Consider the following 14,511-nt stretch of genomic DNA (forward strand, 5'->3'; position numbering starts at 1 on the left):
TTGTTTCCAGGTTCTGGCTATTATAAATAAGGCTGCTATGAACATGGTAGAGCATGTGTCCTTATTATTTCTTTTGGGGGGTTGTGTGCATGTGTGGTTTATAAGTGTGCATGTGCATATATGCACATGTACACATGTGTCTAGATGTGCAAGTGTAGAGGTCAGAAGTCAATGTTGCTTGTCCACTATCATTCCACCTGTTGCTGACTGAATCTAGAGCTCGACCAGTGGCTGGAGTGACCACTCAGTGAACCCCTAGGATCCTCATCTCTCTGCACCCCAGTTCTGGATTACAGGCACATACCACCTGGCTTTTTATGTAGGTGCTAGGGAACTCAACTCAGGTCCTCCCTGTGCTTGCCAAGCAAACAGTAACCCACTGAGCCATCTGCTCAGTCCCATACACTATTTCCTTAATAGTGATTACAGCTCACTTTCATGTCCATAGGCAGGTTATATAAATACAGTTATGGAGCTGTGTCTGTTTCATTATTTCTTTACCTTGTCAGAGGCATCATCAAGCAGGAGAAGAAAGGCACACAGGTATCTCAGGAGGACTCACATAGCTAGTTGTGTTTGCTAGTTGTTTTAGTCTGACTTACAAACATGTCTCTCAGGATGTGTGAGTACTGGGATTGAACAGGTTTAGTCATGATGGGTGAGACCTCTAATAGTGACCTGCACCCCTAGCCCTTGTTTGGGGAACAGGGTTTTACTGTTTAATCTAGAGTGGCCTATGACTGGCTGACCTCAAACTCATGATCCTCCTGCCTCTACTACCCTTGTGCTAAGATTATATACACCATCACTCCTGGACTTTTGTTTTTTGGTTTGTTTCATTTTAGTTTTAGTTTTGGGGTGTTTTTTGCTTGTTTGTTTGTTTGGTTTTGTTTTTTGACAGGGTTTCTCAGTATAGTCCAGTCTGTCCTGAACTCAGATCCACTTGCCTTTTCCTTCTCAGTATATAAGGAGCCAGGCCCTGCTCACTCCTAGCCTTTATGAACACATTTCTTATGTGGCTGTCTGTCCTCTACTAAGCTTCTGTGGTGTGTTAGGGTTTCTTTTTTTTTAGATTTATTTATTTTATGCATATGAGTAGACTATTGCTCTTTTCAAACACACCAGATGAGGGCCCCATTACAGATGGTTGTGAGCCACCATGTGCTTGCTGGGAATTGAACTCAGGAATGCTCTGGAAGAGCATTCAGTACTCTTAACTGCTGAGCCAACTCTCCAGCCCTGGGGTGTTAGTTTTGATAGATAATCTTTGTACTTAAATTTTGAGAATTAAATATAAATTACTTTTATGTCACATCTAAATATAACTCCTTTGTTTTTATAATACAGGAAAGCCATGGCAGAAAAATACATCATGACAGCTGCAAAGCTCATTGCTCCTGTGATTGAGGCATCTTTTGCGGTGGGTTATAACTGGTAAGAGTGAAGTTCAGGTGTGAGTCTAGGCTATACCTTGTTCTGAGCTGTGGGCACTTGTGTCCTATGCTAATTAGGTTTGCTGGTGACTAGAAGCCTATTGCACATAACCTGTATTTTTTTCTAAAGGTTTTAATAATTTTTCCCCTAGCTTTCTTTGAAATTCTTGAACCATATGTTTAAATTTGTCTTTTTCCTCCTGTCTTTGATTCAAGAGCTCCATGGACACCTACATAGTCTTGTTTCTTTTCAACTTGGAGAAACATCGTATAAAATTCCTGATAATTTGCTCCCTTCACATTTATTTATTAATTTCCATCAGACTTTAGGCTTCCATGTCACTTTCCTTCTATGATTTGGTATTTTCTCTCTGGTGTTTCTTTGATTTCTAAGACTTCACTGGATTTATCATGCAAACTTTCTCTGTGTGTGTATGTGTGTGTGTGTGTGTGTAGGTGTGGGGGTGGGGATGTGTGTTTATCTTTCCAAGAGCACAGTTTTTCTCTGGTTGTTTCTTTGAGGACTATGGAAGATGGGGCAGCTTTTAGGGGTTTTTTTTTTGGTTTTTTTTTTTTTTTTTGGTTTTTCGAGACAGGGTTCCTCTGTATAGCCCTGGCTGTCCTGGAACTCACTCTGTAGACCAGGCTGGTCTCAAACTCAAAAATCCACTTGCCTCTGCCTCCCACGTGCTAGGATTAAAGGTGTGTGCCACCACCACCCAGCAGTATTTTATTTTTTTAAAGATTATTATAGTAGTTGTCTTAGCCTTCTCACTGCTAGTTCAGAAAGTGGTGTACAGAGGATTTATCTAGCTCACAACTAGTGTGACTGCAATTTTTCTCTAAATAAGTTTCAAATTTTACTTCATAACTGCTTTTGTTATGTTAGACTTAGGTCATGCCAGGCTAGGAGATTCTCTTCCTTCTTTGTATGTTTAAGACAAGGTCTTTTGTACCTCAGCTGCCTTTGAATTCTCTGAGCAGCTGGGAATGACCTTGAATGATTTTCTTTCCTCCATCTCCTCAGATTCTGATCACAGGTGTGTACCACTAAGCCAGCCAGCTAGCTTGCCTGCCCCCTTGCCTCTTCCTTTAAGATAGGTTCTCATTCTGTGGTTATATTACTAGGGTTCTCTAAAAGGACAGAAGTGATAAAATGAAAAAAGAATATACAGAGCTGGAGAGATGGCTCAGTGGTTAAGAGCACTGACTGCTCTTCCAGAGGTCCAGAGTTCAATTCCCAGCAACCACATGGTAGTTCACAACTGTATAAAACTGCAGTCTATTACTAGTTCCTAGGGATCCTGGGCCTTCTTTTGTTATGCAAACATACATGCAGACAAAATACCCATATATAAAAAAATACATATTTAAATAAGTCTTTAGTATATATTACACATAATATATATTACTAATGTATATGATTGATTAAAGGAACCCAAGCTGTGGTCTGTGTATGCAAAGCGGCTGTCTTGTGACTGCAAGGCTAAGAATCCAAAATCCATTTATTGTTCAGTCCATGGGGCTGGATGTCTTACAGTCCCAGTCTGGCACTAGAGTCCTGAGAATTTCAGCAGAGCCGATGATCTTCAGTATACATTGGCATCTCAAAATTAATGTTTTTTTTGTTGATTAAGCATACGCACTTCTCTTCAATTTATGCTAAACTAAACGAAAACTAGCAAAGAGTGCTGGAAAATGTTGGGTAGTACAGTGAGCCCTGTGGTTTTCTCCAGTAAGGGCTGCTCTCTCCACCCCTTTGTCTAGGAGGAGTGTATCAGCAAAGTCTTGCTTCATCAGACACAGCCTTCTTGATCCTCCAGTCAAAATTAATTTTAATACAGGAGAAGCAAGATAAATGAATGTGCCAGAGAGAGAGAGAGCAATCAAGCAAAAAGCAAAAGGTCCCTTCTCCCATCTCAGTTAATGAGGGCTGCCACTAAAAAGGTGTTCTCAAATAATCCAGTCAGGAAAATCTCTCACAGTAGTGCCTAGCAGCTTGGGCTTTAGTTCATTTCAGGTTAGTCAAATTGACAACCAAGATTAGCCATTATAGTGGTCTAGTCTGGAAATCACTTGATCCTTCTACCTCAGCCTCCCAAGTACTAGGATCACAAGTGTAGGGGACAATGTACCCTACTCCCATGGGTCATCTTACTCTTAACTTTTCAGATCATTCAAGCCAAGCTTGATGGATCTGACATCCAACCTAAGGATTCTTGCTTCAAGCCAAGGTGAATACTTTTTTTTGAATATTTTTCAGTTGTGAAATGATAGCCACCCATTTAACAGAAAGATAGGTTTGCTTAAGAAATGTTCATAAACAGCTTCACATAGGGAAATGAGCATATCCATATTGGAATCTATCTAAAAAGATACATGTCAATCCATATGTGATATAGACCAACCTAATGAAGGAGGAATGTAGACAGAACATTTAGTTAACAGGTTCTGTCACTTGAGTTCCAGATGTATCCCCATATAGTTTTATCTTGGCCTAACATTTTAAAAGATAAAATATAAAATTTGTTTTAACCAAAGAGCATAGTGTCCTATCATATTTATTTCTTAATTTTTTATTATTATTTTATTTTATGTGTATGGATGTTTTGCCAGCATGTAAGTGGGTGCATTGTGTGTGTGCCTGGTGCCTAGGAGAGTCAGAACTTCAGATCCCCTGAAGTTGGAGTTACAGAGGTGAGCCACCATGTAGATGTTGGAAATCAACCCAGGTCCTCTGCAAGAACAGCCAGTACTCTTACCCAGAGCCATCTCTTCAGTCCCTTATGTAGGTTTGATCATAAAAACGATGGTGGGAGAGGCGGGGGGACCAGCCTAGGATACATGGAAAAACTTTGTCTCAAAATTTAACAAGTTTTGAGGCCAGCCTGGTCTACAGAGTGAGTTCCAGGACAGCCAGGGCTATACAGAGAAACCCTGTCTTGAAAAACCAAAAAAGAAAAAAAAAAAAAAATCAACAAGCAGGCAAGGGAGATTGCTCGGTGAGTAAAGTGTTTGCTCAAAAACACAGAACCCAGGTACAAGCCAGATAAACCCTCTGTACATCACTTTGTGAACTAGCAGTGAGAAGGCTAAGACAACTACTATAATAATCTTTAAAAAAATAAAGTACTGCCGGGTGGTGGTGGCACACACACACCTTTAATCCCAGCACGTGGGAGGCAGAGGCAAGTTTACTCTCTACTGTTTACTGTTGAATTCCTCAGTGAATGTGTATCATTCATGTTGGCACATTTTGAGGGCTCTAAGGTCTTGGATCTATGGGACAGTTGACATACTGCCTCATTGATGGTGGTAACCTGTAACCCCAGATTTTGGAAGGTGGAGATCAGTAGTGAGGCTATCCTTAGTTGAATGACTGGCTTAACAAGTTTGTGACCAGCCTGGGCTATATGAGAGCCTATCTCAAAAGCCTTTTTTTCCTTCTTTTTTTTTTGCTAGATTTCAGATAACAAGAAAGTCAAGTTCAAATTTTATTTTAGTGGGTTGAAAGATACCTTTTATATCTATAATGTGTAGGGATCAGAGCAAGAACTGAATTCCTCAGTGAATGTGTATCATTCATGTTGGCACATTTTGAGGGCTCTAAGGTCTTGGATCTATGGGACAGTTGGCATACTGTCTCGTTGATAACAACCTATATGGACCAGGCTGAAGGAGGTGGCAAAGCTTTCCTCGGAATCAGTGATTGATCAATGTGTGCAAAGACAAACAACTGCAGTTTTCTTTTCTGATGCTTACTGCCTGAGACTGGTCACCCACAGAGACTTCCTACTGAGACTAGTCAACCCCTCACACTGTACTGTACCTCCTAAGTGTGTGTCTGTCCTTTATTCATATCCTTACCACCTCTGTCAGGGTTCTGGGACTCAAGCCTCGCAGGATCTGGCAGTAATTGACATGAACATATATACAAATATGTGTGTATAGGTGAATATTTTGTATCCATGGTATAATATACATACATACATACATTATACACATACATAAACATACTTGCTCTAGAGAGAGCACAGTAGATAATACTTTTTGGAGATAACCTTATAGTTTATGATTGAGATTAAAGACTATTTTGGGTCTATGTCTCTGAACCTGCAATCTGCCCACCATTGGGGATCCATTGCTGTGTACTGTCCCCGTTCAAGAGGTCTAGGAGGCTTTGGTACAGCCTCCGTCACCCTGTGAATATGCTGTTACAAAGAGAACCATAGGGAGGACAGTGGGTGTCCAGAAGCCAGAAATGGGAGTTGCTTATTGTATTAGTCAGGGTTCTCTACACTTATCCTTTGAGGACATAGCTGTGGATTTCACCTGCTGGGAATGGCAGGACCTGGGTGCTGCTCAGAGGACCCTCTGAGAGATGTGATGCTGGATGCCTACAGCAGCCTGGTGTCCTCGGGGCACTGCATGCCAAACCTGAATTGCTCTCCAAGTTGGAGTGTGAATTTGGGCCATGGGAAGTATCAGAAGTCTCAGTCCACAGCCTTCTAGAAAATACCTAGGTCCAGGAGGTGAGTGAGATGTATAAATCGTAAGAACTTAAAGGAAGAATTTAGGTGAAATTGTCTGCCATTTTGAGAAGATGGCTTGTAGAAGAATACTCAAGGAGGGTTCTACTGCCCTGTCTCAGGACAAAGTAACCAGACTTGAACCATACAATGGAACCCTTTTCCTGTTTGACCCTACCTGCATGCTGAAAGTGCCTGGAGGGAGAAAGGCTCCTCCTTAGCATGTGAGCAAGGTGGGATGTCTGACGACGTTCTTTATACACTTAATATGATAAAGAAATGGAACAAGAGGCAGAGGGGAGGCGAGACCTAACCCAGGCTGAGGAATGGGTGAGCGTGGAGAAAGGCAGGACTCTCCGGAGCTTGTATGCAGAGAAACATTCCATGTGAATCATGGTTATCCTTCCCACCTTTGCTCTTTTCCTGCACGTCACCGGCTGCCAATGAATAAGTAAGCCAATCTTTTCAAGACATGGCAGCTGTTCAGTGTTTGGAGAACTTTTAAGACTTGAAATTAAAGAAAACATTTAAATTAAGCTATTTGCTATCTGTTCTGTTTATATCATTTTAAACTGACATTTGCAAGAAAGATGCCAATCAAGTCTTCTGTTTAATTTAGCTTCTTGGGGAGTTCTGTGTTTGTATATTTAAAATTATTCAGTTAAAGGGCAGTAGTTTTGAGATTCAAAGACTACTTTCTGTTGTCCATTCAAGCCAGTTCTTTCAAGCTCATTTCCACTTAAAAGATTTTCAATGGTAGCCATGTGTTGTTTTTAAGTCAGTAGTTTTGCTGTGAAACATTTTGACCCATTGAAATCTGGACTTTCTCAATGCAGGGAGGGGAAATCTTTACAAGCTCTGCTTCTGGCAGGGAAGTGAGCCTTGTTTGAGGCAGGGTCTGTCTGTTTTTCTCTCTACTGCTGATGTCAGGTAGGCTGGCTTTCTAGCTTCCACTTTTGTGTCTCCTCTCTGGTGTTCTCAGATGAATGCTGTGATTACAGATGCTCACACTGTGAGTCTGGCTTGTACCTGGGTTCTGTGTTTTTGAGCAAACACTTTACTCACCGAGCAATCTCCCTTGCCTGCTTGTTGACTTTTTTTTTTCTTTTTTGGTTTTTCGAGACAGGGTTTCTCTGTGTAGCCCTGGCTGTCCTGGAACTCACTCTGTAGACCAGGCTGGCCTCAAAATTTGTTAAATTTTGAGACAAAGTTTTTCTGTGTATCCTAGGCTGGTCCCCCCCACCTCTCCCACATGTCCATCTGAGTTTCTTTGCCTTACTAGATGTCTTAGTTAGGGTTCCACTGCTGTGAAGAGACACTGTGAGCAAGGCAACTATTATAGAGGCAAATATTTAATTGGGGCTGGCTTACAGTTTCAAAGGTTAGTCAATTATCATCACAGCAGAAATCATGGCAGCATCCAGGTGCTAGAGAAGAAGCTGAGAGTTTGGCTTCTTGATCTGACTGTAGCCAGGAGAAACTAACTTTACCGCACTTGCTGGAGCTTCAAAGCCCAACCCACAGTGACACCTGTCTTCTAACAAGGCCCCGCCTCCCGGTAGTGCCTCTTCCCATGGACCAAGCATATGCAAACCGGCATACTAGTGCATCTATTTCAACGCTGAGAAGTGATGATGTAGATATTTTGTTTAGTTTCTAGTCTCAGAGGGCAAAGCTTTCAACAGTATGCTCACTTAGGTGTACAATACAAATTGGTACCCAGACTGCTCCATTGGTACACTACTTTAGGAAACCCTGGCTACATTCCCTATGAACTCTTACATTTTGTATAATTTTGTCAGCTGTCTTAATACTGAAAAAATTTTAATCCAACAAAAAATTACTATAAGTTGTTTTCTAGTAGGGGTTTTAGAAATGAGATTAATCTGCCAGGCGGTGGTGGCGCACGTCTTTAATCCCAGCACTTGGGAGGCAGAGGCAGGTGGATTTCTGAGTTCGAGGCCAGCCTAATCTACACAGTGAGTTCCAGGACAGACAGGGCTATACAGAGAAACCCTGTCTTGAAAAAAAAAAAAACAAAAAAATGAGATTAATAAGTCTTTTTATCCTTTGTGATTTTAATGTCATGCATAGAAAGCCAGCAACCACAACAAAAGCAAATACTTGTTCATTGAGGCCAATGATAGGTGAAAAATTTTTGAAGCTTTTTTTTATTCAGTAAGTTTCAGTTGAACTAAGTTGACAAATATATTGACAGTAACAAAGCAAGCTGACATAAAGTAACACTTTATAAGGTACTATTCCCTCATTTAGTAAGAATGCCTAATTTATAAACTGGGGCCATGGAAATCTTATATTGATATCTGGATTGAGAAGTAAAGAATTAGTAAAGATAGTACCTGACTAATACAGATGTAGAGGCTCACAGCCATCCATTGAACTGAGCACAGGATCCCCAGTGAAGGAGTTAAAGAAAGGACCTATGGAGCTGAAGGGTTTGCAGCCCCTTAGGATGAACAACAATATGAACTAACTAGTACCCTCAGAGCTCCCAGGGACTAAACCACCAACCAAGGACTATACATGGTAGGACTTATTGTTCAGGCAACATGCGTATAGTAGAGGATTGCAAAGTCGATTATCAATGGGAGGAGGTCCTTGGCCCTGTGAAGATTCTGTGCCCCAGTGTAGGGGAATGCCAGGGCCAATAAGTGGGAGAGGGTGTGTGGCAAGCATGGGGAGGGGAGGCAACAGGGGTTTGTTCTTGTTGTTTTTGTTTGTTTGGTTTTTTTTGGAGGGGAAACTGGGAAAGGAGAAATCATATGACATGTAAATAAAGAAAATATCTAATAAAAAAAGAATTAGTAAAAATAAAAGTGGGTGAGGAGAGTATTCTAAGTAGAAGGGAGAATATTCTCTGTTTCAGATATCTGAAGTCTTTTATACACACACACACACACACACACACACACACACACACACACACCAAAATACTTAAAACTTTAAGATGGAAGACTCCAGATTCCCCCAATTATACACTCCTTTGCTAAGGACCCTCCCAGATCACAATCACATTCTCTTTATTATTTATATGTGAATGTTTCTGTTGATGTCATGGTGTACATAGAGAGGTCTATTTTTCTTCCTTTAGGTTGGGTGTGGAGATCCAACTCAAATGGTCCGGTAGTGCTTTAACCAGTGAAGCGTCATTACATGTTTCATCTGTGTCCTTCATACTGTTGTGTGTGTTGTAATAGCAAGGAATGGGACCTGAGGAGCCCACAAAAGCCTCTTCTGTGAGGCAGCATCGGGGTGCAGTGTGATCCACAGCCCACCCTCACAACAGGGATCTAAAGTGGAGGGCAGTCCTGTGCTTGTTACATGGTAACAGGGCTAAAGGAGAGGCCATGATTGGGGCTGAAAAGTCTGAATTACATTGCATATAGACCATGTGAGAGAACAGACTGAGCTGGCCTGTAATACAATACTGAGTTTTAGAAAAAGCATTTGGAATTGAATAGGTATGAGGGACAAAAGGCACAAGTGTTGAGGTGAAAACTTTTCTACCCAAACTTCCAACACAGAATGTTAAGGCTTCCTTTACATAAAGCAAGTTTCTGTTTCTCTCAGCACAAAATCTAGCTGTTGTATAATTTAGCCTAATTCTGTCACTGACGTGACAAGCACAGGACTGCCCTCCACTTTAGATCCCTGTTGTGAGGGTGGGTTGTGGATCACACTGCACCTCGATGCTGCCTCATAGCATCTACCTGTGTAGGTTAAACCTCATTTTGCTCAGTACTCATCCATTCTTGTCTACCAATCTTCTGACCTCCATGACTGGCAATGCAAATTGGCACATTTCATACGCTCTTCAATCCTTGTCTGGGACTTTGAGGGTGCCGAGTGCATTCTTTATCTCACCACAGAGGCTCTAAATGATGTAGCTTCTGCCTGCTTCCCAGGCCATCTTTCTTTATGCCTTTTGAGTGCTTTCTGCTCCATATAGCAGTTGCATCTCTTAAATAGGTCCAGTTTGCTGGCCTTCCACATCTTTAGAATGTTGTTGATTCATCCTAAGAGACCTTTCTTTTTCTCAAGTCATTCAGACTTGTCCTTCACACTGAGCTACAATATCTATGGAGTCTCCTTTCTGATCTCTCACCTGTCTTCTTGTCCTTCTTTGTAAAGAGTTTGCTTTACTGTTCTTTCCTCACAGCTGAGGGACACTATTGTATCTACTCTTGTAGCCCCTGTACCAAAACATCATGTCTGACATGTAATAGACATTTCATAAATATTTGCTGTGCATACCTGGGTTTCCAGATTATTCTTTTGAAACTCAGATTTCATGAGCCATGTCTTCAGATGGGGACACATGGTCATTCAGTGAGGTATACTGCAAGGGGGGCCTCAAGTCCTCTGTCCCTATTTCAAACAGAGAGACTCTTTTATATATGGGACTTTTCAGGAAAAGATTCTGTTGAAGAAAGGGACTCTGGGACTGGAGAGATGGCTCAGCGGTTAAGAGCATTGACTGCTCTCCCAAAGGTCCTGAGTTCAAATCCCAGCAACCACATGGTGGCTCACAACTATCCTTAATGAGATCTGATGCCCTCTTCTGATGTGTATGAAGACAGCTATAGTGTACTTACATATGATAATAAATAAATCTTTGGGCCAGAGCAAGTGGAGCTGGAGTGAGCAGAGGTCCTGAGTTCAATTCCCAGCAACCACATGATGGCTCACAATCATCTGTACAGCTACAGTGTACTCATATACATAAAAATAAAAAAATAAATCTTAAAAAAAAAAAAAAAAGGCTGGGCAGTGGTGGTGCACACCTTTAATCCCAGCACTTGGGAGGCAGAGACAAGTGGATTTCTGGTCTACAGAGTGAGTTCCAGGACAGCCAGGACTATACAGAGAAACCCTGTCTCGGAAAAAAAAAAGAAGAAAGGGACCCCATGTTTCCAATTATGGTTTAGGCTAGTGAACCACACCCTCAGTAGCACATATTATTTTGTTTTATTCACTGAAGCAGGTTTAATGAAATATCTGTGACCTCATGTGTAATGCCTTCTATTGTTTTTATAATTGTTTCCAAGGTTGATATGTGTGGTGGTTTGAATAAGAACGGCCTCATAGGCTCATCTATTTGAATGTTCAGTCAGCATGTTGTGGCTCTATTTGAAAAGCTAGAAGGGTTAGGATGTATGGCCTTGTTAGAGGAAGTGTGTCACTGGCAATGGGCTTTGAGGTCTTAAAAGCCCACGCCATGCTCAGGCTTTCTCTCTTTGCCCATGAATCAGGATTAACTCTCAGCTACTTCTTCAGCACTATGCCTGCCATACCTGCTGCCATGCTCCCCAGGTGATAAGAATGGACTGTCTTAGTCAGGGTTTCTATTCCTGCACAAATATCATGACCAAGAAGCAAGTTGAGGAGGAAAGGGTTTATTCACCTTACTCCCACATTGCTGTTGATCACCAGTGGAAGTCAGGACTGGAACTCAAGCAGGTCAGGAAGCCGGAGCTGATGCAGAGGCCATGGAGTGTTGTTCCTTACTGGCTTGCTTCCCCTGGCTTACTCAGCCTGCTCTCTTATAGAACCCAAGACTTCCAGCCCAGCGATAGCACCACCCACAAGGGGCCCTACCCCCTTGATCACTAATTGAGAAAATGCCCCACAGCTGGATCTCATGGAGGCACTTCCCCAACTGAAGCTCCCTTCTCTGTGATAACTCCAGCCTGTGTCAAGTTGGCACAAACTAGCCAGTACAATTGACCCCTTGTCAACTTGACACACAAACATATCACTATTAAGCCTCAACCATTCCTTACTTTCTTATTCACCCCCAAAATCTAACTAATTTTAAAAGTCCCACAGTCTTTGCAGATTCTTAAAATTCAATCCCTTTAAAATATCCTGAAAGACCCCCATGGGGAGACCTCGGGAGACCGTGGGAAATCTCGGAAGGATGTGCACCCAAGGAATCACAAGAGACCGTCTTGATGTAATTACAAGAGGTAGTTTTTAATTTTGGGGTGCTCCAGTTCGGCACCACACCTGTCTCATGCAGGAGATAGTGGAGCCGACCACGGGGCTTGAAAGTTAGGAGTTTATATAGGGAAAAGGTCTGGGGGGAACAAAGGGATCAGTGTGGCCATACATGATTGGCTAGTTCAAATATTAACTAATACATGCAGAACAGAGTGGAAAATTCCTAAAGTTGGTGTTAATATGAGTCAACAGAGCATCTTGACCTTCTTCTATATCTTTTTGGCCTGTTAGTTCCCAGAATGTCTTAACCGCTTGCTTATTTTTGCCCAGGCTTATTTGGACATATTCAACCTTGGTCTACTGTGTTTTTCTCAAACCTGCAATTTTCTCATTAGCCAGCACAAGTTTTAAATTTAACTCTTTCAATCCAATCTCTTTAAAATTCAAAATCTTTTTACAATTAAAAGTCTCTTAACTGTGGGCTCCACTAAAATACTTTCTTCCTTCAAGAGGGAAAAATATCAGGACACAGTCACAATCAAAAGCAAAAATCGAACTCCAACCGTCCAATGTCTGGGATCCATTCATGATCTTCTGGATTCCTCCAAGGGCTTAGGTCACTTCTCCAGCTCTGCCCTTTGTAGCACACACCTTGTCTTCTAGGCTCCAGATGCCTGTACTCCACTGCTGCTGCTGTTCTTGGTGATCATTCATGCTACTGGCATCTCCAAAACACTGTCTTCCGCTGTAACTAGGCTTCACCAATAGCCTCTCATAGGCTCTCTTCATGGTGCCAAGCCTTAACTCCTTTGCATGACCCCTGCAGTCCTGGGTCATCAATTGCAACTGAGGCTGCACTTTCACCAATGGCCTTCCATGGCCTCTCACTGTGCTGAGCCTCAGCTGCTCTTCATAACCCCTTCATGCCTTCAAAACCAGTACCACCTGGGTGACTCTTACACATTACCAAGTCCTGCTGCAGCACAAGGTACAACCTTGGCTATCTCTGGAACACAGCCTCTTTGTGCTCTCAGAAAACACTTCCCAGAAGATGTCACCTCAGTGATGCTGTCTCTTTTTAATCACCACTAATTTCTTAGCTCCAGCTAACCAGCATCAATAGTCCCAGTGATGCAAAGGTTTCGCTTTAGTAGTTCTGGTATCTTGTTAATCACAGCTGATTCTTCAACCCCAGCTAACCAAAACCACAGAATCTTCACAATCAAAACAGCAATGGCCCTGATAAGAGTCTTTAATCTTCCCTCTGAAATTTCACAAGCCAGGCCTCTATCTCTGCACTGTCCTCAACATGATCTTTCAAGCTCCTACAGAACATTCCACAGAGTTCTTAACAACCAATGGCTCTTCTAGCTCAAAGTTTCAAAGTCCTTCCACAGTCCTCCCCAAAACATGGTCAGGTTGTCACAGGAATACCCCATTATGCTGGTACCAATTTGTCTTAATCAGGGTTTCTATTCCTGCACAAACATCATGACAAAGAAGCAAGTTGGGGAGGACTGTGGAAGGACTGTGCAGGTTGCTCTACCACTTGGACCATATGATCCAGCAGACCCAATGGTACGTGAGGTGTCTGTGGCAGATAGGGATGCTGTTTGGAGCCTCTGGCAGGCCCCTGTAGAAGAACCACAGAATCTTCACAATCAAAATAGCAACAGACCTGATAAGAGCCTTTAATCTTCCCTCTGAGATTTCACAAGACAGGCCTCCATCTCTGCACTATTCTCAACATGATCTTCCAAGAGCCTCAGCTGCTCTTCATGACCCCTTCATGCCTTCAAAACCAGTACCACCTTGGGCAACTCTTACACATTACCAAGTCCTGCTGCAGCACAAGATACAACCTTGTTGAAAATGCCTTACAGCTGGATTTCATGGAGGCATTTCCTCAACTGAAGCTCCTTTCTCTGTGATAACTCCAGCTTGTGTCAGATTGACACAAAACCAGCCAGTACATGGACTAAGCCTCTGAAACTATAATGAAACCTCCAATTAAATGCTTTCTCTTATAAGAGTTCTATGGTCACAGCGGAGAATGATGGAGGATGGCAGCTAACACTGACCTCTAGTCTCCATGTGTGCATGAATCCAACAGAAGGGGACACTATGCGCACACACACACACACACACACACACACACACACACACACACACACATTCGGAGAAAGAACTGAAATAAAATAACTGAAATAAAAACAAGTACCGCTTTTTGCCTCACTTTTCTTCTAGGTGTGTGGAAGTAGTGAAAGCGTCTCAGTACGTGGAGCTGGCCAATGATCTGGAGATTAACAAAGCAATTACATACCTGAGACAAAAGGACTTTAACCAAGTAAGTGGCACCGCATTCTGAATGTTAGCTGGTCCAAGCAGTGAGTGCAGGGAAACTCCTCTCTAGAATGCTGTTAGAGTGCTCTACCCCTGAGTTCTACCCCACCCAGTACGCTAACAAGATTTTACATGAATGTAAATACTTTCCATTATAACATAGTGTTAAATTGCAAAACCTGCCGGGCGGTGGTGGCGCACGCCTTTAATCCCAGCACTTGGGAGGCAGAGGCAGGCGGATT

General features: G+C 42.3%; 1 protein-coding gene and 1 non-coding gene across 5 annotated transcripts in view; one reads left to right on the forward strand and one right to left on the reverse strand.

Moving 5' to 3' along the window:
- Ift88 (intraflagellar transport 88) overlaps positions 1 to 14,511 on the forward strand; it is a 100,985-nt gene that overhangs the window by 39,622 nt on the left and 46,852 nt on the right. For all 4 annotated transcript variants that reach the window (XM_031361175.1, XM_031361173.1, XM_031361176.1 and 1 more), the window contains exons 14-15: positions 1,348 to 1,434; positions 14,174 to 14,273. In XM_031361175.1, coding sequence (XP_031217035.1) covers positions 1,348 to 1,434; positions 14,174 to 14,273 — 187 coding nt within the window. The remainder of the gene's footprint in view (positions 1 to 1,347; positions 1,435 to 14,173; positions 14,274 to 14,511) is intronic.
- On the reverse strand, positions 3,130 to 3,257 carry LOC116085491. The gene has a single exon (XR_004116595.1).

This window comes from Mastomys coucha, unplaced genomic scaffold, assembly GCF_008632895.1.
Source record: "Mastomys coucha isolate ucsf_1 unplaced genomic scaffold, UCSF_Mcou_1 pScaffold9, whole genome shotgun sequence".
NCBI lineage: Eukaryota > Metazoa > Chordata > Mammalia > Rodentia > Muridae > Mastomys > Mastomys coucha.